Here is a 25,211-nt window from a genome sequence, read left to right on the forward strand (position 1 = left end):
ATTATTCCTCTCACTTTTTACATGTAAATTGTAATTTAGAATGACCTCTGAAATTCTTAAATATGAATAAACATCTAAGTATCTACCCTTTGCATGAGAATTTGTTTGCCATTTCTGATGTAGGCAGTGAGTGAGAACAGCCATAATTTAAGCATACATTTATTTTAAATAGCAATGTTATTTTTCAGCTCCCCTGAGGAACACATTTTCCCTGATTTTAAAAGTGCATTTTGCATTAGACTCTATTACACTTTTGTTATTATTATGTATTCACTTTTCCCACATAGAAAATTATAGCTACTTGAGCCTTTCTAGTCAGAGCAGATGAAACAGTTACTCAAAATCTCCAATGGCTTAGGATTTATTTTTTACTTACTAACTAAAAGCAGTGGCTGAAGAATACCACTAGCTTTTCTTTTCAATGTCCCACTGCCACGTATTGTAGTGTGGACCTGTCAGGGACAGGCAGTGATGCACTGAGCCCCATCTGAAGCTCTTCCCATGGTGGCATATCTTGGCAACTTCACCAGTAGTGGAGAATGTGCTAAGACATGTCTGCCCTCACAAATTTAGTTCTGCCCCTTTTCACAAATGTTGAAACTTCTAGCCTTTCACATTGAAGGCCGACAGAAGTTTTTCAAATATTATTGGTATTGGGGTTAAGAACTGAATTCTAGGTGAAATATAAAATTGTGTAAAGAAAAAATGCAATATTAAAGTATTTGTTTAAATTTTTCCAAGGTAATTTATTTTTGATGGACCAAAATTAAAAACGACAACAAATGAACAATCTTTAGTCATTTACACAAGGTTTGGGTCAGCAAGGATTGCTAGTCTGAGTGTTGCAAACTTGGATACAATTGAAGGATTAAATCTGTGAAATTCACTGAGCCTACAGAGAAAGAATGGGTACTCCCACCTAAGCACCCTAATACGGGAATTATTTTTAATACAGAAAACCTGATTCTTTCCATCCTATATGTTTAAGTAGCCATCATATACAACAGCTGCATATAACTAAATACTAAGCCCTGAATCACTTTAACCAGCAGTAAAAGTGCACACCAGAGGATGTTCAAATTTTGGGTTCTATCAGGAGAGCTGTAGTGTTTCAATCACACAGTTATATTAGATGTAGACTTCAATAGTACAGTGACACCTGTGAGAACTGGAACTCAACAGGACTGCCTTGTTTTTCCCAGTCTTGTAAGTTTTCCGTCTTTAACAGAGTACAGTCTTACCACTTTTCTATCACTCGTTTTAGTGGGAAATATTTGAATTTTCCTTCTCTGACAGGTTTCTGCCTTACACAGGTCTGGCTTTCTCAGGTTTTACTGTATTTTGCTTAAAAAAATAGGCAAAAAGAGAAATTACTGTCACATAAAATTTTAAAATATTAAACTAAAAAAGCATGTACCTTTCAAATTATTACATTTCAGAATAAATTTTAATTCCATTCAACAAACGTTTTGAAAGATAGGAATGGATGGAAAGACAACATGATATTTGACAACAAAGAAATGTAAACACCATACAACAATAATATGAATGACACAGATGACAAATAAATGAAAAAAATAAGCTATGTAAGTAAAAAATTGCATCAAGTGTTTGGGTTTATAGTGGGAGCTGCTAAGAGACAAATAATTTTAACAATGAAAGGACAGTGTGCTAAATGTATCATAGAGGAAAAGAAAAGCATCATGTGTGGTGGTTAAGAACACAACTTTTAACATCACAACTGGACTATAATCATAGATCTGGGGCTTCCTAGCTTTGTGATCTTCAACACAGCAATTCAGTTTCCCCATCTTGAAACAAATACTGTAATATCCACCTCATCAAGCAGTTGTGTGGATAGAAAGGACTTAACATAGTGCCCAGAATATACTAAGAGGTAAATGAAGAGTATTACTTTGATTTTAAACAAAAACTAATTTAAAACTTGAGTAATGTAGGGAGTTTAGCAGCAGGAAATGTGCCTGCCACTAGGGAAAATAAAAGTAGATTCATGGAGGAGGTGCCATTTGAGTGGCCTAGAAGACCAGGTTGTATTTTCTGACAGGGTCAATGTGAGGGTTGAGTGTCAGAGGACACTAAGGAAGCTTCCAGAGTAAAGGATCAAAAGGGAGAAAGCACCAAGCCATGTTTAGGAATCACACATAGGCACATTTAGCTGGTTTTTGATTTCTTACTAGTTGGGAATGTTAAGGGGTGATTGAAAGTTATGTTTGAGTCAGATTTCAGAGAACTGAGGAAGCCAAGCTAAGTCGTTTAGACAGGGTCTCCACAGTGGTTTTCAGGTACTTGGTGGATAAGCATGATGATCTAATAAACTGCAAGAAAACGTGAGGATTTTTATTGTATTTACTTTTTGTCCAAAATAGGCAAGAAATTAAATTTCACTAATTTTAATAAATATATTGACACAAGTATTCTCACTTATGTCAGCTGGTCACAGGTTCTGTGAGGAATCTTGGGAGAAAACTGGGAGGTTTACTATGAGGAGAAATTACAGTGAGGCCATCATTACCTCATTTACTAACTTTTAGTAAGTTACAGCTTATTGTTCACTTAGGCAGACTTGTGGGCTATATTTTTAAACTAAGGCAACTTTCCTATAATGGATAAATTGCATTAAAAAGATTCTTGCAAAGAAATCATGTGTTAAAGATAATACTTAAAATGTAAGAACTACATATATACAACACACACATACACACACAGTAATAAAGAAATGGACACTATCATATTGTTACAAGCTTTTCATCAGCAACATTAAAAGGTAAAAACAATGATGATCAGTTTAATTCAATTTGATAAGAAGTTGGCCAAAGTGTTTGACATTATAAAGACAATTATTTGGAATCATATTTACATCTATTATCACAAATAACAAATCCTGCTCTAAACACATAATGTGCTTTGGAGTTACAACCAACGACATGACACCATCAGAAACCTCTATAATCTTAAGCAAATGAGTATTTCAGTGCTTTACAAATTTTCACTAAATCAAATAATAAAAATTTAGAATGTTCTTATTTAATAGTAAAAGACAGAAAAAGTCATACATCATTGGGAGAACACTAGTCTTTTCTGCTATGGAAAAAAGACTAAAAGTAATATGGAAAACAATATAGTGGCAAACTAAACTGCATTCCTTTGTCAGAAAATATTGCTGGAAGGAATGAAGAAGTAAGTTTGGAAGGTTTGGGGAGAGGGAAGAGTAAAACAAATTTTAAGTAGTGGACGGTTTGGTAATAGTAGAATCAAAGTGCAGGTATTTCTAACACGTTAGCTTATAGTATTCAGTATTTCTGTTTTAATAATAAATACTTTAAAAAGTATCTCTAAAGAAAAAAAAATGTACCAGTGAAGACCTTGCCTCAATATTCAGTGAGTTATTTAATAAAGGTATATATATATATATATGTATAATTTTTTTAATGAAAAAAATCCTGATGCGTGACTTATCTGATTAGAATTATTTAAAAAATTAGCGGGTAAGGTTAGAGAGATGGCAAATTCATTTACTGCATCTATTGTAAGTAAGCCAGAATTGGACAGAGTGACTCAGGATGTTACCGATGTGTTATATCACATACTAATAAGACTTTTCTATTCTGAAGAATATTTTTAATACTTTGTACTGAGATGGGAAATAAATATGAAAGTATTTTCACCATAGATATTTGACAAATATTTCATGGAAAATTAGTTAAAATAGCAGTAAAATGTGAAGATATAATTATTTTTAAACAAAAACAGAAGAATTCCAAAGTTGTTTAACTTTTTGGTGATGACAAAGTGGTTATTGATTATATGCTACCTATTAGATATTTAGAAAGAAAAATAAACACTGGATATCAGTAATATGCTACCTAATAGGTAATTAGGAAGTAAATAACACTGTCTCTTCAAGAATATGATGATGCAGAAACAGGCCTTTGAAGGTAGATATCTGGAAATCATAATGTGATTATGCCACTTAAAATGACATGTGTCACCTTTAAAAGCTGTCACATCTACTCATTTTAAAACTTTGAAACAGAATATTCCAATCTCTTTAAAATCCTTGTAGATGAAGAACTTCAATGGGTTTTAAACACCACATTTTTTAATGAGTTAGCAAGAACGAACGACTGGTATCAGGGAAGATTAGCATTTGTGGAATTTCCACAATTTTTTTCATGATTAGCTTTTGATTCCATACTTGGAAATCATGCAGCAGGATTTTGGCAAATCTTTGCAATATTTCATCCACTTCTTCCATTTATGGTATATGCTGTGGATTACCTTTTTCTAACATTATAGTCATTAAAACTAAATGTCAAAATATCAAAATAAGCTTAATGAATAAGCAGAATTTCAAATAACTCTAATATTATAGAACAAGAGTTTCAAAAATATTGAGATATAGTCAATAAATACTCTCTAAGATACTATTATTAATCATGTTTCAATGTGATCAAAGTATCTATAGGTAAATAAATATAATAAACTATCATGTCGTGTATTTTATGGATTTTTATTTTCTGTTCTTTGTGAATGTTCCGTAATGTAAATATAATATATTGGTAAAATAGTGCATATATTCAATGTATAAATTAAAAAATGTGTATACATTTTGAAGTTGTAAAATAAAAGTATTGATGGGGTGCATGACTAAAATACTTGCAGACTTGTTGTGTAACTTATATTTAACAAGCAATAGAGAATTATTAGAAATATCTGAGTGATGGAGTTAAATTACCCAAACTGTGACCAACAATGACCTGACAACTACATACCAAAGAGGTGAGAAACAGAAGGCATGGTGATCAGGAATTATATTACTCAAATTATTGGAGAATGGTCATAAAGGCCTTAAGTAGGGTACTGTCCTTAGGAATAGAAGCTAAGGGACAGGAGTGTGATAAATTAGATGTGGAAAGCAAAGGACACTTAAGGAGAAACCTCAGATTACTCTGAAGATTAGTGCTCAAGACACTAGTGACAGGGTGGATGATGGTGTCATTGTCAGAAATAGAAAGTCAGAAACAGAAAATGCTTCTATTGAAAAGTGCATAAGACCTTTTGAATTTGAATTGTTGAATTTGAGTTTACATTGAGGCTTTAAAGTGGAACCATCTACTGGGTACTTGGAAATGCAGCTCTGGCACTCAGAAGAGGGACAGGAGGTGCACAAGGAGGTTTAGGAATCACTCATGGAAGATGCCCTAAAGGGAAGAAGACAGAACTCAAAAGAAAACATCACTGTTTGGAGACTGAAAAATGAAAAATCATGAACACAGTCAAAGTAAAAGTCAGAAGGGCTAATCAGAAGGACAAAAGAGAAACAGGAGAAAGCAGGGTCATGGAAGTTAAGGGCAGTTTCAAAAAGGAGGAAATGATAAAAACTATCAAGTTCTGCAAAATGGTAGCCAGAAACATTGGGGGTGGGAGGTGGGACAGTGGTGTTGGCTAGATTCATCCTGTATGAAAGAAGAACATACAGGCAGCTGCTTTATTTGACACTCTTAAGATTCATTCAAACAACAAAGGAAAAGTTGATTCCACTCATAGTCGGACCCTATAGAACCCTATACCAAAAAACCAAACCAAATCCGTTGCCGTCCAGTCGATTCCAACTCATAGTGACCCTATAGGACAGAGTAGAACTGCCCCCTAGGGTTTCCAAGGAGCACTTGGTGGATTCTAACCGCCAGTCTTTTGGTTAGCAGCTGAACTCTTAACCACTACGCCAGCAGGGTTTCCCTAGGACCCCATAGGACAGAGAATTACTGCCCCATAGAGATTCCAAGGCTGTAAATCTTTAAGGAAGCAGACTGTCACATCTTTTTCCCATGGAGCAACTGGTGGGTTCAAACTGCTGACCTTCCAGTTAGCAGCTGAGCAGCTGAGCATTTACACACTGTGCCACCAGGGCTCCTACAGATGGGTTAATAAACTTGTATTAAAACTGTAAACAAACAAAAAAACCAAGTGAACCAGAGTCAGAAGAATGGATTATAAATTCTAGAGCTCTAATATTAAAAATTTGTTTCAAATTTTATCCACATTTTTTTTTTTTTTTTGCAATCACAATTATTTAATCATACCTTAGAAGACTTTAAAGTGAGAAGAGAGCCTGATGACTCTTGGATAACCAAGAGAATAGAAACTTATATAGACACAAACTATTTTATAATAAAAGGGAGATACTAACTTTATGTTCCCAGTCGGGGGCAGGTAGAGGAATGACTTAAAACTGTAAGAAACACTGATTTATCACCCAATATGATTTTGATAAATTATTAGATAGGCATAACAGACAGAAAAATATATTTTACAGCTATGCTTTATGTAAATTTGATTCACTAAGCTCTCAAGAGGCCAAAGTTCTTCATTACAGCAAACAATTGTTACACTTCTCTGAAAATGCCATTCATTCATTGACTGAAGACTTCCACTTAATTACCGTTAAGCAATTTGTGTACTTGGGCCAAAAAAATCAATAAATTACGTATGTGAGACTGTGCAAAGTTAGGAAAACATAACTTACTGTTTTTTCTTTCCCAGTTTCCACCTGATCAGATTTTGCTATGCGTGCTGCACGTGTCTGTTCTTTTATTTTTTGGGTTCTCTCATCGGCTTCCTTATGCAAACTCTGACTCTTGCCAGATGGTAAACCTTCCATCTTTGTCTGTGGTTGTTTCTCTTCTTGCACTGCCTTTGGAGTCACTCTGCCTTGGAGCTTTTCTTCAGCAATTTGTACTTGAGTTTTAAGTAAGTCATGTTTCTGTTCCTCCTGTAGAGCTGATGTTTTTGCTTCGGGAGATAAATTTTTGTCTTCAGAGGCTGGCTTTTGGTCTTTGGGGGATGGCTTTTTTTCTTCAGGGAGTGGAGATTTGTATTTCTCTAGCTTCCTCTCTTCCTGTTTTTGATCAGTGGTTGCTTTTGGAGGAATTTTTTCAAATGATGGTGTTTCTTTTACTTTTTCAGCTTCTCTTTTTACTTCTGGATCTTTCTTTTTCTCTTTTACTTGGGCAGGTATCAGTTTTTTCTGAGATGTTTCTTCCGTAGGGACAGGCATAGAAGATGCGTTTGGTCCCGACTGCAAAGATGCCACTTTGCCCATGTCTCCAAACTGTCCTGATGTCGCTCTCTGGGTTTGGCAATTTAAACAAAGCCATTCTTGAATCTGAAAATAAAATAGCAATGAGCAGAATAAATACAATGTATCTGTTTTGGTGCATTTACCAAGTTTAAACGTAGCATTTTTTCCTTGTATATGGAGAAGTTGAGTTACTATTTTTTAAATTAAGGAAATAATGATTTATAAAAAGCTTGCAAGAAATCTCTAAAGACTAGCAACTCATTCATTCTCCTCACCATAAAAAAAAAGAAAGAAAAGAAAAATTGTATTAAAGATGGACCCAGGGTAACATCCATTTTTGGGGGAAAAAAACATGCATTTGTTTCAAATAAAATTATTTTTTACGTTGGGTGCATTCAAAATTAGTATTCCTATTACAAATTTATTCAAACACTATTAAATTTCATAACATTTTTATGTTTAACAACCGATAAATCAAAAGTTCTTTTAGAATTTAGCCTCTCTTATCTCGTGATTTGTGTCAAATGTAGCTCTACCTACCAGGGTAGAGCTTTACAAGGTATGGGTAGAATTTTTAAGATTCAGTTGTGCAAATTCTGTATCTGCTTTAGGATTAAGAAAATAATTTCATCCTTAATAACAATCACATTTCCACATGCAATTGGGCAAGGAGCACTCACAGGATCAAATTGTTGTTTGGTACATTTTCCCCAGAGTTTTCTCATTTGCTGACTAAAACATTTCCTTATATCTCTGCTCCTCAACGTGTGAGCTGTGGGCCACCTGAATCAAATCAACTAAGGTGCTCCTTAAACATGTAAATTCCTAGGACAACACCAAAATTATTTTATCAGAATCCCAGGGGTGGGGAAAGAGAAATCAGCCTTTTTGATAAACATTCAAATTAATCTTTTGCAAAAAAACTAAAAACCCATTGCTGTTGATATGAGTATATGGTCTTTTGCAAACTACAGATTAAAAACTACTGTCTGCTAAGAACACATGATAAATGATCACATAGGACACAGTTTATGTTTAATAATATTTCAGAATTCCTCCCATATTGATGTATATTGACCTTTCTCTTATATTATAGCTATTATACGAAATAAAGTTTGTACATGTAGCTTCTAATTGTTATCATTTAGTGAATACTCATTCTGCCAGGCACAGGGTTACAGGGCCATAAAAATAACATTGCATTCATATTATGCATTATCTTCTGAAAAGTTCAATTTCAAAACACTTTTCATACTGGCTCACACTTTCCAGTTGCTTAGCTTAAATTATTTAGGGACAAAAATCACCTATTGTTCTAGAATACTACCAGAACTCTAAGTCTCATCCCTTACTTCAGCTTCCAATTTCTCTAGAGACATTAAAAACGTTGCTTAATATCTATGACTGTTTTGCAATCTGTAAGCCATTAGAGTTCTTACTTGTGGATCTAAAAGAGTAAAGATAAAAGCCAATTATTTAACTTCAGTGAAATGTTGCCTATAAAACATTAGTATGCATTATGCGTTCATTTGCTTTTTGTGTGTATAATCACCCAGTACTAATGTTCTTTTTAATTTCATGTCTAAACTGCTCTGGAGTGAACTGTGGCTTCTCTACATATAAAAGTCACAGGAAAGAAACTAATTTGATTCTTTCTGTAAAATATTAAAAGCCCCAGCTCGTGTGTTGAACAGTCCCTGGAGAAGGCAGTTACATAATACCTACAGAAAATCGATCATAATCTGTGCTATGGTTTTAAAACCATTATTTGGCTGAGCCACATCTTAGAATATTTTCATTCAGAGCCTGGCCTCTTTTTAAAACAAAAACACATACAAATAGCTTCATCACTGTGCTGTTTCATCACATGGATTCTAAAAATCAAATGCAGGTGTTTATTGAGCATTCCACTAGGGCCACATCCTAATGTAAATAGGTTAGAGTACTTTTTAAGATACCAAGGATGCAGGTTTCAGTCCACTGGAAGTTCTTTTAATTAGAAAAATATGATTATTTTAACTGGATTTTCCTGATAAGTTATTTTTGCAAAGTTGTAATCTCTTGACACTTACAGCACATAATAACAATAGTATGCAGTTCTTGTTAAAAGGAATGTTTTGAGAAAATAAAACATAGTGATTATTTCAAGGTGGTATACTTATTATTTTTATGTTGTGGTGGTGGTTAGTTGCCGTTGATTCCAACTCACGGTGACCCCAAATGTGCAGAACAGAACCGCACTCCATAGAGTTTTCAAGGCCTTGACCTTTTGGAAGCAGATTGCCAGGCCTTACCTCCAAGATGCCTCTGGGTGGGTTTGAATTCCAACCTTTGGATTAGTAATGCAGAGCTTAACCATTTGCACCACCCAGGGACTCCATTACTATTATTAAGTTTATACTATTTGAAATTTTAGGTAACAGGATAAAAGGCATAATCTATTTAATCGATTATGTCACACAAAACACTTCATTTTCCCAGTTTAGAATAATACATGGTAAACCTATAAGCAGTGATGATCCAACACATTGCTAAGGTCTGTAATGCAAGGAAAAGGCAATAGTTTAAATATGAGAGATAAAGAATCTTATCTGGAGATCCTTACTGGTTAGTTCAAAAGTTTTGCTTAAATTCCCATCCATGTTCAGTTGTACCTAACATTTTTGATTATTGATACTTTGCCATCATTTGTTAAATGATTGTTTTTCTATGCTCAGTTACTTGGTTAAATGACTGATTTTCAATGAGAATAAAATAAGGTCAAACCGAATTCTTTTGACTTTATGCTTTGACTGTCACCAAAATTAATTTTGAAACTGCTATTTCTAGTATGTCAAATAATGATAATTACATGACAATTCATTCATATATCTATTCTGTATATACCTATTCTGTGTATATCTACTGAGTATATGTACCATTTGGAAACTACATGCGCAAGGCTTATTCCATCAAGGAACTCATATTCAAGTAGAAGAAATAAGGTATGTTTCAAAATAACTAAAAAAAGCAGTAAAAAAGTAAAGTCAAAGAGCAGAGATATCACTTGGTAATTCAGAAAAGAGCTACAAGATTTTCCCTAAAAATAGATAAATTAAAAAATTAGGAGTGCAAAACATATCCGTGTTTTGCCAATAAGATTTATAGTCACAATTTGACATAATAGAAACATCAACTGCAAACGTTGTTGTTGTTTTTTGTGGCAATTAGTGAACGTGTCAAGTTAAGGACATCCGATTAAGGCTTATTTTATTCATACTGAAAATCAATTATTAAGCTAAGGGGCTGAGCATAGCAAAATCATGTAAAAAGGCAATGACTAAAAAGACTATATTTAACTAAATATAGATGGGAATTTTAGTAATAAATATGTTGCTTGCCTGTAAGGGGATAATGGTAGATAAGGCTGACGAGGCATGTTGAGATTCTCTCTTAGATGGCACTTTTGCCAAATAAAGAAACTTAGACGCTTTGCAAAATACATTGGGATCCAGTGAAAGTTTCTGTAAAAGAGAAAGATCTGCTATTTAAGACTGGTCGAGCAGAGTGTGGTTACCTATATTGGAAGAAATTAAACCTAGGAACAGTAAGAAACTAAAACTGTTAGAGAAAATGGAAAGGATGTGATGGATTTAACAGAAATGTTAAATAAATTCAGTTTGGAACATAAGGAATTTGATAAACTATTAAGTCACACAAGAGTATGTTTTGAACAGGCAACTCAAAATGCTGAACTGGTGGTCTCATACGTGTCTCTTCTTTCTGCAGACATAGAACTGAGATTAGAATGTCAACAAATTCAGCAAGCAGAGGCAGTTATAATAAGTAACTGAAATGAAGGGAAAAACCACAAACCTATAGTCAGACTAAAAGTTTTGTATTTCATTAACCAGGTAGATTTAATTTTTTTATTATTAAGAAGGAAGACAGGAGTATCCTTAGGGGAAAAGATAGACACTAGGTTAAAATCAAAAGTGGAACTAAGAAAAGCAAAACAGGGCAAATTTTTGATAACGAATAGAGAGTAAAATGAATATTCAATAAAGTTCATTTTGGGAAATATGGGTCCAAATATATCATCAACTGCAAACACAATTACTAGAAAAATTTGTTTAAAAAATTTTTTTGGAAATCCTCTATGATCAAATAAGAAGATGTAAAAATCTGTGGGTCACCATTTTTTCACATTCTTTACTAAAAATAATGCCAAAGATTTTGTACCACTGTATTCAGAAATTTAATTAGAAAAGTATTCTCTTTCCAAGTTCAAAAAAATGTAATCAGCACTCTTAGTTCCTCAACAGCCACATCATTAATTACTTGCAATGTTTCAAGTCCGGTAGCAATCTGGAAATACATTAAGCAAGGATTCCTGAAGTCATATAAAAACTCAATGCATAATATATCACTGCCATAACATGACTTTTACTAGATGAAAAGAATTTAGTCAGGCATAGTATTAACTCCTTCTATAAGAGTTGCACTTCTGAACACATGGCTATGCATATTTTGCCTCCAAGGTTAACTATTAAATGAGTTACGGTTTTACCTTTACAATATTTCCTTATAGTCAGTGAGATAATCAGAAAATATATATATATGCAGGTCTTAAACAATTAAAGGTATTACTATTATCTTGTTGAGTTTACAGTGTAGAAAAATACAAAATATAGATCTTCACAGAGGCTTTAAAAAAATGTTAAATCATTATAGATGCTCTCAGACTACTTCCATTTGTTTTTCTGTGATTTTTAAATGTATTTTATTTTATGTATACTATTATACATATCTCCTAATGGTATAAAACATAAGTTTATATTTTATCCCTACTATTATTATAAAATGTATTAAATAAACTCAGAAAACTTTCCATACTATGGACCAATCACATGTTTATTCAATACTTTAGCACTGATAACCAGGATACCATAACTTCTCCCCAAGTAGGAAAAATTCAGATAAACAAAGAGTACACAAAAAATAACTGCATGTTGATCACAACATACCCAAATATGTTCATTTTTCAGCTAGCACCCAACAATAACATGTTAATAAAATGAATACATTTTAACATCATATCATCAGGCTTGTTCAAAATAAAACAACCCTCTAAAAATCCATTAGTCTTAAGAAGAGAGGAAATGAAGGCAATAAAAACCCAGAAAAGGGATGCTGCTGTGCCACTCAGCACTTTTCCATCAATAAGCAATTTGCTTTATATAACATTTCAGCTGTAACTATAGCAACAATACCATTAAGGAAAATCTCAGACCTTCAGGGCTGCCTATTTATTTTTCTAAGAATCTTTTCTGATGCGTGATGATGAGACCTGCAGCAGGTTGAAAGTTTGCCTTTAGATTAAAATGATAGGGAAGTGATGGTCACAAACCTTATGTGAACATGCATATTTGTTATCTGATAAATTTTGCAATAGCATTTTAACATGAATTTTCATTAAAAGACAGACTAGACTTACTTGGGAGTGCCTATAGTTTCCATTAATAGGTGTACAAGCAGAGACTCAGTAGCTCCTTCTGAAAAGGAAAGCTAAGCAATGAAGGTGATTGATACAATAATACCATCAAGTTCCCTGACTACTATGAAGCTTTTGAGTAAACATTAACATTTGCAGAGTTTTTTTTTTTTTAGTATGTGTTGTTGTCTGCTCATCAGAGATGTTTTCTTTTTAAGCAGAGAAATAATTACACTAATAATCTACTTAGATATCACCATTTTACTCACTGACAGATCCAAAATTTGAGGAACAATGTTTCCTGTAACAATCTCAGCAATTATGCTTTGTATTTGCCTAAGGCCCATACATTCTTACCCCCCAATTCACATCCTGGTAATCAGATTTTTTGCTTATAAAATTTCTAAATTTATTCCCTTTTTTTCCTTTGCAAAAGGGAGAAGGATTGCATTCATAGATGATGCTCTCCTTTTTCAAGTTGTTCAGACTATACAATCAGGATATTAGAAATCTATGATCATTGGTGACATTGCTCTTTACAAGTGTACATAAGGATGTATTTGTGTTTACATTCTTACTTTGTCCCTCTTAACTAAACAAGTGTGTCAGGTCCTTTCCATATTGCACTCATTTTTATAAGAATGTGTAGCTTCCTTGGTATTTTCCTTCCTTTTACAATCACAGAAACAAGAAAAAATTATGTCTGAAATACATAATTGAATGATTGTTGTCCTTCATTTTCTTCACATGAAGCAATTATAAACATAAGAATCATATAGTAATATATTAGAACAAAGTCATATGATAAAATAAGAAAATACAAGTAGTCAACTTATAATATTAATTTTCAGTGGAAGTTTTTAATATGAAGAGTAGGAATCAATCATGAAACCCAACAGAATATTAAATTCTATTTGAATCCTGTACTGCGGTTATCATTCATAGATCTAAACTGATCAGTGACTATGTCCCTATCATCTTTTCTCTTTTGTATATGTTTATTTCTGAAAGACCCTCACACTCCCATGTCCCCAAATACAGTTTCGGCTTCACTCATTTGAAACTTATAATGTAGGTTCGTATATAACGTAAGGCACATTAACAAACATTTACATAAATAGGCAAAATGCCAACCAGAATCATTTAAAGTACAATTAGGATTAACAACTATACATGAATATGTAATAAACCCGTTACTGGTGGTGGATTCAAACTGCCACCTTTTTGGTTAGCAGCCATATTACTTAACCAGTGCACCACTAGGGCTCCCTGACTATGTAATATCATGTTTGATATTCTTTTTGTTTCCTTTTTTTTTGTTTTTTTACTAAACCAAGATCATTTTTTCTGGTCACTTTGTCATCATTATATATATATATATATATATTCTTAAAGTAAGAAGGTAGTCTATGAGTGTTTGATGTTTTAAATAAATATTTGAATATAAACATGCATTAAAGTACTTATGAATTAGTACATTAACAGATTTTTGACAGAACCCATTGAAGAAAATTGAGCTTAGTTTCCTTTTACAAGTAACAAATATGTGTGCGTGTATAATTATACACTTACACAAATATATCTTTATTTGTATGGATAAGAATTAAATAGGGAGATGACTTCTCACTGGTAAACAATGATGCACTAAACTCATGGGTAATCATATATATCTACTGGGTTCACTTCTGCTAAACTGTTCTAGAAACATCCAGAGGAGAGGCTTATCTGTGTATTTATGGTATTTCTATTTATGATTATTTGTTCTAGTTTACTAAGTTTTAGGCTGATGGTTATTCATGTATTATAACCAACTGTTTTATATATCTATATATAAAACATTCATAATACATATATATATAAAACAGTTGGTGATTATATATATGTAAAATGTTTTGTGAATGCAAACTCTTATTTTTTTATATAATCAGTTCTCATCATTCTGCTCTTTTAGAGTTGAATTTTGTTATATTCATATTAAAAGAGCTATGTATTGATATTACCAAAACCAAAAAACCAAACCTGTTGTCATTGAGTCAATTCCGACTCATAGCTACCCTATAGGACAGAGTAGAACTGCCCCATAGGGTTTCCAAGGACAGGCTGGTGGATTTGAACTGCCAACCTTTTCGTTAGCAGTCATAGCTTACCACAGCTCTTAACCACTGTGCCACCAGGGCTCCATGTACTGATTTTTAGATATGTGAATAATAACATCAAAACCAGAAAAAAAAAAAAAACTTTTTGAGTCTTAGTCACTATTCAGAATTACAAGCAATGAGTGATTGGATTATAAAAGAAGATTTTGAAGATTTAACAAACTTCATCACTGGGGAATATTATGTTTGTAAAGATTACCAAGTTATATGCATTTGGAATTGAAGCACATTACAGCTGAATGAAATCCGCAGAAAATTTTACAGGATAAATAAAAATCAATCCCAACATTTAAATTTAAGCACCATTGCGGATATGGTAGTCAAAGAATAATCTTACAGAGGAGGGAGCCTGTAATGTACAGGAGGGTTGACTGCACTGCACCAGATAGTTTGGATGATGGAGAATGGGTAAAAGGTGGTTGGAGAGATTGGCTAGATGTTAAGTCCCCAAATAATGCAATGTAGTACACAGTACAGTACTGGAAGCCCGGATTGCAGGGAAGAATCAGTGTGGTGACTTTGTAAAGTGCACTTGGCTAGGTTGACCTACATTTCTCAGAATTCCCTTCCCTGAATGTTTCCCATTATAGGGTGCCACTACAGAAATTGTGTGCAAGATTTGGAAGACAGAAGCAATGCAACAGTCACACTGTTTTTATTCTCAGAAGGTTGGGCAGGGTCACCATGTGCTTTTGTAGCTCACATATGTTGTTGCTTATCGCTTGTTGGCTTGGGACACAATACAGGTATATAGCTGCTCCATTTTCCTCTGGATTCTCCTTCAGCTCCTTCACCACTTCAAGATTGGAAGCAATAAGGACAGACAGGATTTATGGTCCATCTTCATGGGGTGCAGATCACGATCATGGGTTCCAGCTGTCCTTGCTCTCTCTTACTTTGTATTAATCTTTCCTTCGTTTGCCTGCCCTGCAGACTGCAACCTCTAGCAACAGATGTGACGACAACAGCCTTTCAGAGACTGCTTAACCAGCTTCCACAATTTCACAAGGTCAAATCCCTGTAACAAATCCTTTATTATATACATTCTATATATCCTAATGTATAAGAGTCTAAGTGACATAGTCATGCTGAGTCAACTGGTATTCAAGGGGTGATGATTTTTTATCCATTAATGTGATTGTGTGTTCAAAGTAATTGTAACGGACTATTTCAAATCTGAATTTGCATGACAAAGAAAACACACTTTACTGGAATTCAGGAGAAATAGAGTCAAGCTAGTCAACCCTTGTCACCTGGACTCTCACCCTCACCATATCCTCAAACCTACCCAGTGTTTTCTAGACAGTGAGGCTGTAACTCCTGGGATGGGTCAGGGGAGGAGAGGAGGTACAGAGAGAGAAAGGGGAGGGTCTTGTTAGAAGCACTCTTGGGAACTTCCAGTTTTCACACCTACGATATTGCTGTTAGGGCCAATTCTGAAGGGATGTTTCCAGGAATATATAGCCCTCTGATGCCTCTTCAATATGAGAGAGGTAGAATTGCTACATGCAGGGAGTCAACTGGAAGTATACATCCTAGAATGCTTCTCTGAATCAGATGAAGACTTTTGAGTCATAAAGTAGAATGATCAAATCTGTCATCTTGGGAGGAACATGACAAAGAAATGTACCCTAAAAAATATTGAAACTACTTGCTGAGCCTTTAAGTGTGCATAGTGCTCTCGGCTGAAAAATAGAAGTATAAAACAGAATTCTCATTTTTAACACATTGCTGATTTCCATTTAGCATGTAACTTCCTCCCTAGGCTACCTGCATGTTAAAAGAGGTTCTTGGAGAGAACAAGTTCACCTGAAGGAACGACACTGCATTGCCGAGGTTACAAGCTTGCATATATGTCTAGGAGAGCAGCAGCAGAAACTGAATAATGGAACTGAAATTGTCAAAAAAAAAAGAAAACTGTCCTACTTCAAAAAGGAACCTGATGATTTAAGGATGGAGGAGGAACAGGTTCTGGGTCAAGATAGGTTGGAACATGCTGAGTTTAAGGGGCCTATCGGTATTTTATCTTATTTAATATTCATAACAATCTTAGTAGAAAGTGTCTATAATTATGTTCATTATAAATATAAAGAAACCGAGGCATAGAAACTAAAAAGTAGTATCTTCCTCAATATCCAAAATTAGTAAGTGACAGGTTTTAGAGACAGGCCAAAGCTGTAGATTTAGACCTAAAGACCCATGAATAGAGATGGTACTTAAAGCCACAGTTAGTGGAGGGATTCCCCCAACATGATGTACAGAAGAAGAGGACAGAGGGCAGACTCTTGGAAATAGCTCAATTTAGGCAAGCTGAGAAGCCAGCAAAGTATATAAGAAAATAGGAGGAAAGATAGATTTTAGTAAACTCAAGTGAAGAATGACGAGATTTCAAGGGAGTGATAGGCAACATTGCCAAATGTTACACTGAGATTAAATATATCTCAAAGACACATGGTGGAACATGATAAACACAATGTCAATGAATTACACATGTGAAGAATGTAGAATTGGCAAATGTTTTGCTGCATATATATTTACTACAAAAAAAAATGTGGCAGACATGCCTTTTACAATTTAACCAAGTACTCTGCTTATATACATATTTTTCTGAATCTTGTTCTTGGTTGTGTTCCTTTTGGCAATAATTGTCTTGATTTTCTAAAGAAGCTTGCATAACTGAATATAACCAATTGTTTTATCTGCAGTTAAATATATACACCTATACCTAAAGCAAATGAGTTATGATGTATATTACATTGCTTCATCTTTATGTGATGAGTGTAAACAACTAAATACACTAGAACGAAATTCAAATTTCATGTTAGAATATTGCTTTTAATGACATTAGATTCTGAAGCAGAAATTTAGTTGTGGCTATCATTTTTTCCTTATAGAGTAACAAACAAACTTTCTGTAGACTAGTTATTTCAGAATGATGCTCAATACAATTTTTTCTCTCTTTGTCATTTTTAAAATGGAAAAAATAGTTAAGATAGAAGTAAGCAATGAGAATGCTATGGATGTTCCGTATACTAATGCACACATAGAAACAACTGGAGGAAGGGAATCTAGTTTCTGTGTAAAAATCAAGACAATCGCACCACATCAATGCTAAGAACAACTGAAGATGTTATCGTGACTGACTGAACAGGACTTCTTTAAACACAAGCATATTTTGACAGCCAGTGGAAAAAAAAAATTAGAAACAGAAAAACTGACGCCTTGAGATTAAGCTGTATTCAATTTCATTGGGCATTCTTTTGAGACTTACATATACATGTGTATGTGTGTGTTTGAATATATATATATATAAATATAAAATATTTTTCAGCCTATATCAAGTTGTTTATTCTTCATAATCTCCCAAGACCTACAATCATAATACATAGTGACGAATATAACAAACACATAAAATTTAGTTTTGTGAGGAAACTGATCTCAGTACTAACAATACGTCAGGCCATTTCAAAGGTTCATTTTCTAACATCACAATTTTCTTTCCCTTTCTATAGGTTACTTAATTTTATGATGTACTTTTGAAAATATTAAGATTCTGTGGGACATATTTCTTTTAATTATTAACTCTTATTAGTAATTATTATCTTGGACTGTTATAAAAACAGATTTTAATTCCTCTATGGTAATGTTAAAATTGTCCCTTCTCCTCCATTTATTTCAAATGTGGTACGTGTGTGTGTGTCTGCGTGTGTGCAAGCGTATGTGCACAAACACATGCATGTTTAATGTGGAGGGTAAGGGATGCGTATGTTTACAAACAGAAACAAAAATAAGGTCATCACTGTGCCCAAAGGCCTAGATTGAGTGTAACTCCAGAGACATTGTCCTTATTGTGACAACCTTGAGAAACAAAAGTGTATCATTCACCATGTTATAAAGCCCCAACCTATGACCTCAAACCTGCTTGTTTTATTTTGTTTATTTGTGCTTCACAACTTGCTCTCAAAACTCTTGCTCACTTAGCTACAATTAGGCTGATTTTGCTCTTTTCTGGGCATAACACAATACTTACTCTGGGTCTCCGTCACCAGGGAAACCTGTCTTTCACTAAGGCCTGTGCGTGTTTCTTGCTACGTCTGAAGTTGTTGTGAGACCCTAGTTATTAGACTAGTATTATTTTAAATGATATAATTTTTTCTTAATTTGGTTACGTGATAACTACCCTTGAGTAGGTAACAAGTATTGAGTTGGAAATATACAAAATCAAGCAAGAAGCTGAAAACAGTTTCTATTGGTAAAGCTGAAGGAGCACTACAGTTATTATCTCCACTTTATCCCAATCATTTTTAAATCCGGAGTTTCTCCTACAATATCTTGCTGAAACTATTTAGTCAAACTAACTATGGTATAAAACTAGAAATGAATCCCCGAAGAGAGCTCCTACTGATCTGATACAAAAATAACTGTGTTACTGAAAATGTCCTCAATAAAGGTTAATGGTATAGTGTAAAAATCAGTTCAATAAGAGCAATGATAAAGGCGTGGAGGTAGGGGCAGGCAAGATAATGGTGTCCAGGTAGATGGCTCTCTGATGTTGTGTTTAAGTCCTAGAGTAGATTTCTGAGGCTCAAGAGGAATGAATGAACTGAGCATACTTCAAGCAAATCTCTATGGTATTTATTTTGGCCAACCTTTAGAAAAATATTTACCTGAGGCTAATTCAGGATTACACTCTGTGACAAGCACCTGGACTGCAGATATTCCATGTGGCCAATTAATTCAGGAGCCATATGTTTTAATATTTAGCTGAACCAGGGTTAGGACTGATATAATTTTGTGAATGTTGAATAGCTGAACAAGGGCATATGCTGAACAGAGAGGACTGTGCCTTTTTCTACTTTTTTTTTTCTGTGCTGTCTATCGTAGATTTATAAAACATTTTAAGTAAATATTTGATTACAATTTTCAATGAATGTGACAATAAAGTAACATGAATCCAAAGCTGCACTTCTACTAAGCACTAAAAATATTAAACGCCAAATAAGGGGAAAAAATGTTATCGTTTATTGAAAGAATGAATAAAGGAAGAACGTTGAGTCATTTTACTTCTTTTTAAAAAATCTCATAATATGTCCAGATCAGTTATTTAAAAATCAATCTTCATTTCAACCAAGTGCTTAAAAATTAAGAGATAATAATACTGCTGTCTATCCTCTTGTACACTTCTACATTTTCATATGTCTGAATAAAGGCTATTATGAGAATAAAAGAAACAGTATTCATTTAATGTTATCTTTGAAAGCGAAATGGTAACAAAGAAATGCTTAGTTAGTAAAATTTCTTCTTATTTTTCACATCCTTTCAATATTATAGTTATCAATACATTATAATTCGGAATAAGTCATTTTGATGAAATTATATTATTATTACAATTACTTAGTAACTAATAATTAAGAAGGATGAAGGAGAAAAAAATTTAATTCTACAATAACTTTGAAACAATCACTAGAATCAGAAAACAGATTATATGTTGTTTTTGTTTTTAAACTTGTCTTCATATTTCATCATAATTTACCAAGATTATAATATATACCCCTTTGCAGATGGTCTTATTCATATATGATTTGTAACAACTTTCTTTTCAAATTATTAAATATGCACCAAAATAAATTAGAAACTTGTTCTGTTATAATTAACAAGATAGAATATTTTTAAAAATAAATCTAAGGATACCAACATTTTAACTGTGTTATAAATAGTGTAGTAAAGTGGTTAAAAGGAGCCCTGGTGGTGCTGTGGTTAAGCCCTCGACCATGAACCGACAGATTGGTGGTTCGAACCCACCAGCCACTCTGTGAGAGAAAGATGTGGCAGTCTGCTTCTGTAGAGATTACAGCCTTGGAAACCTTATGGGGCAGTTCTACTATGTTCTATAGTGTCACTATGAGCCAGAATCGAATCAATGGCAGTGGGTTTTGGTTTTAAAGTGGTCAAGACTCTGGGATAGATAAGACAAAGTCAAGTCTTAATTTTTGTATGTACTTGTCATTTTACTCTTTAAAAAAATAGTCAACCTCCTCAGTTTCTTTATCTCTCAAATGGAGATATCAGTGCCTATCCCATGAATCTTTGTGGGATTAAATGAAGTAATGCAAATATAATGTTTATCAAAACAACTGGTACATACACAATATGCCAGACATCAACAGAGAAAATTTATGTTTGTGTAGGAAAAAAAAAATAGTAAAGAAGATTAAAAAATTTGCTCTATATGTCTATTTTAAGGCAAGTGAAAGTATTTGAACATGTGATAATTGCATTTATTGACTGGAACTCTAGTCAACCCACTAATATTTCAGCATTAGGTAATAGCATAATAAAGTGCAATTTCAAGTAGTGCTAAGTTATGCAGCCAGACTTGTGTAGATCCAAGCTGATCTGAGGACTTAAAAATATGCTGGAATTTTATATGAAAAAAATCATAATTCAAAGATGTTTGCAGAAAAATGTTTTTCATCTAGTAAATTTAAATCTATCAGTGTCAACCAACAATCAGCATGGAAGCTTTTATATGTTTAAAAATGATATAAAAAATGGAAAATGTTAATGAGCAGGTTCCTCCCCCTTCTTTAGGTTTTCTCATTCATAGACACAGCTGTTCTTCTTAGATATCTTCTTAGGTATTAAACTCTTAGATATCAGAGAGTAGGAGTTAAAGGGTACATAAAGTAAGACAAAGGTAAAATAATTAACATGCTATTCACTAATGGTAGCAAACACTGACAGCAACTTTGAAAGACATGGATATAACAGATATTACCAAATACCTAAAGATTAAATTTGTTAGTTAATACAATTATAAACAAAATGAATGGGTACAGATACACTGCTTTATACACTTTTCTTCTTTGATATTCAACAATTTATACAACATTAGATTATCCTGACCTCTTATTTTCTTTCTCCGTCTTGTTTATCAAAAGTTTAAATGTTTTCTCTACTTACTAACAATTCTGAAAGAACAAGAAAAATAAAAGGCATCTATGCTAGTTGGTATTTTAAAGGCAGTAAATAAAAAACTATTGAAAACTTGGAAAATAGAAGACAATGAAAAGTAATTACATATACACTCATCATTTGTTACATTTCATTCCAGTCTATTTCTAGTCTTCTATGTATATTTTAAGATTGAGACCATACAATACTCGTACAATATCTATCTACCTAGTCCCTGGGTGGCACAAACAGTTAAGCACTGGACTACTAGCTGAAAGGTTGGCAGTTCAAACTCACACAGAGGCACCTAGAAAGACAGTCCTGACAATCTGCCTCCAAAATAAGAAGTCAGGATAGTCTATAACTCCTTTTCGGAGTTCTCCTTGTTAGTGTAGAGGAATTGAACTGATTTTTGTATGTTGATCTTGTACCTTGCCACTTTTCTGAAGCCTTCTATTAGTACCAGTAACTTCCTTGTGGAGTTTCTGGAATTCTTCTTAACTCTTTAAAAGGCAGAAAAAAATAATATACTGAAATCAAATCCATTTCAAAATTTCTAAGAGAATTTAGAATTATTATAGTTGGACAATGTGCTTCTGTGCTTTAGCTCCCTAAAATGGTGTAACTTATTCAAATGAGAATATAGCATTATCAACAAAGGAAGAAAAAGTCCATCTTTTTAACTGAGATAACTTATTATGTTTTTCCTTTACATCTAATTTTGAATAAATAGAATAAGCATGTTTAGTCTCTTAATGTGACCTTAAATCCACTGATACCTTAAGTTATTTATAATGGTATCAGATATATATCTCTCTGTAGACAGATGCTCTTTTTGAAATACCAAGTTATTTTTTTTTTCTTATTTCATTTCCCTTCATGCTTTCCCTTTATTTCTAGCAGATAGTTTATTCTGTATTGAGTGCCACGGGGAAAAGTTATGACAGGGTCCAAATAGTTGGTAGCCTGATAGTCTGTAGAATTTGTGTTTCTCCAAACTGTTTCTTCAAACAATTAAGGACATTATATTTGGTGTGTCTGTAGCATGTTATCGTATAGTGAGTACCTTGGATAGCAAAATATTAAAACTTAATAGCAGAGAATTCTCTCTGTGATGACAAAAAGATTTCCAGACTCAGGTGATGAGAAGATTGAAGGAAAGTTCTGAGAGAATAGAAGAGAGTAGATCAGAGGAGAGGGGCCTTAAGTTATACTTTCCAAATAAGCAGGCATGAAGAAGTCTTCCATCAGAGAGGTGGTGAGAGTCAAGGGCAAGACCTCAGAGTCAACGGCTTTATTATCTAACTATATGAGGCCACCGAGACTCTGGCAGAGTTTCATACGCCCCAGAATTACACCAAAGCAGCAGAAAAATTTCTGCTGCCTTTTTCATGGTCTCAAACTAGCTGAACCATAAAAATAGGAAAAGGGGATGTCTCACTAAAATGTGTGGACCAAGAACAAAGACAAGACGTATTTCTCAACATTTACCTTATAGGTACATGGCTTGATTACCATACAGGTAATTAATTACCATCCCCCTGTTCTGTTCCAATTGCCTTGACCCTTTATAAACCCACTGGTTATTATACAGTAGAAGAGATTAAAGGTGTATTCCAAATGGACTCAGACAAGTTTTCACCCCTTAATGGAACAGGTTTCAAACCACAACTTGGGTTTGGTTACTGACAGATAAATAATTAAGCAGAATTTATCTGCACACCTGAGATTGTGGACTGAAATTCATAACCACTACAAACAGAAAATACTTTGCCCTCTACCATGTCTTTAAGACTATTTTGCATAATTATGTATGACCTGTTTGCATGATTGGAGTTATTATTGATTAAATATGCTATCTCCCCAGAGATACCTAAATGTGATTATGTTATCTGAGAAACATCTTGGAGCACTGATATAATTAATTCTATCACATAAACTGGAAAAAATTATTAGGAAACACATCATGGTATAACAGGCAAATAGAATAGGCTGCCAAAAGCATACATATCAATAAAAATAAAGCAAATTATCGACTAAGCATGATCAGTTATTTCTAAATTTTTCAAAATTGATATTAATTCATTTCTTGCTTACTAATTTTAGAATCAGCTACCACTTGCTAGTAGACTAGTAGTATTATTTATCCAGGTTTTATTCATGTTTCATTTAATTACTCAATAAACATGGCACAGTGGTTAAGGCCTTGGCTGCTAACCAAAAAGATCGGCAGTTCGAATCCACCAGCCACTCCTATGGGGGCAGTTCTACTCTGTCCTATAGGATTGCTTTGAGTAGAAATAGACTCGATGGCACCTAACAGCAACATTATTTATAAAGAGTAATTATGAACAATAATGTTCTAAGAACTCTTACTATCTAATGGGGATAAATAATGGATGAGATGTGGAGTAATTTTTCTAGATAACTAAGAATCTCTATCTTTGTCTGTCTATCTATCTATCTGTCTATCTATGATCTGTGTATTGTTATCACACCATTGGGATGATATGCCTTTGTATGTTAATTTTATATATTGTTGTTAGGTGCCCTTGAGTTGATTTCGACTCATAGTGACCCCATGTGACTGAGTAGAACTGTCCTATAGGGTTTTCTAGGATGTAATCTTTTTGGGAGCAGATCGCCAGATCTTTTCTCCCTAGGTGCCTGGGTGGGTTTGAACAGCCAACGTTAGGGTTAGCAGCCAAGCACTTAACTATTGTGCCACCAGCATTCTTTACTTTTCTATAAATGTATTATATAAATTTAATATCTTCAGACTTATTTTATGATAAAATGTGTCATGTAACAGAAGTTTTAAGGGTCAACTTAAGATTTAATATCATGAATTAACCAGAAATATTTATACATATTTTATTAATTTAAATTATTTACAATGTACAATGTTCCTGTCTATTTTTATCCTCACAACATCCTTTATATATATAAACACAAGGAATAAAAAGTACACATTCATCATTTGGGGAATTTATATCTATGGCAATTAATTGATTTTCTTTTAAGTACATGACTCACTGATGATACAATGGTAGAAGTCACTTTCATTTTGATAACTTACTAACACTTTATTCACATGTTTTGGTGCCACTATTCTTGCGATAAGCTGCCCTGTAAATTAAAGTCTTTGCTCATAACTACATTAGTGCTGAGATAATTTAGTATTTTTAAATAAAAGTTTTACTGAGAATTAAAAGACTTTTCAAACACATAAACTACGATAAGGGGTATATGTAAATTCCAAACACTCTAGGATCGTAAAATGATTTTTAAATCTTCTTTACAGTACAGTTTATCCTTATTCAGAGGAGACACCATTCATTGTGAAAACAAAATAACAATACACTGCACTGCACTATTATCATGTTGCCACATAACAACTCCTAATCTCCCTTCTTCGGGAGAATAATTCACAAAACAAATGTAAAAATGTTTTCGGTATCAGCAACTGCTTAAATTAGTTTCACAGAGTAATCGTTTCAGTCTTTTCTCCTATATATACTTATTG

At 33.5% G+C, this 25,211-nt stretch overlaps 1 protein-coding gene across 1 annotated transcript in view; it reads right to left on the bottom strand.

Annotated features, from left to right (window-relative positions):
- PCLO (piccolo presynaptic cytomatrix protein) overlaps positions 1–25,211 on the bottom strand; it is a 381,008-nt gene that overhangs the window by 193,539 nt on the left and 162,258 nt on the right. Inside the window, exon 4 of the mRNA XM_004381474.2 lies at positions 6,548–7,186. Within this exon, the coding sequence (XP_004381531.1) occupies positions 6,548–7,186 (639 nt within the window). The remainder of the gene's footprint in view (positions 1–6,547; positions 7,187–25,211) is intronic.

The sequence above is a fragment of the Trichechus manatus genome, unplaced genomic scaffold, assembly GCF_000243295.1.
Source record: "Trichechus manatus latirostris isolate Lorelei unplaced genomic scaffold, TriManLat1.0 scaffold00085, whole genome shotgun sequence".
NCBI classification, from domain to species: domain Eukaryota; kingdom Metazoa; phylum Chordata; class Mammalia; order Sirenia; family Trichechidae; genus Trichechus; species Trichechus manatus.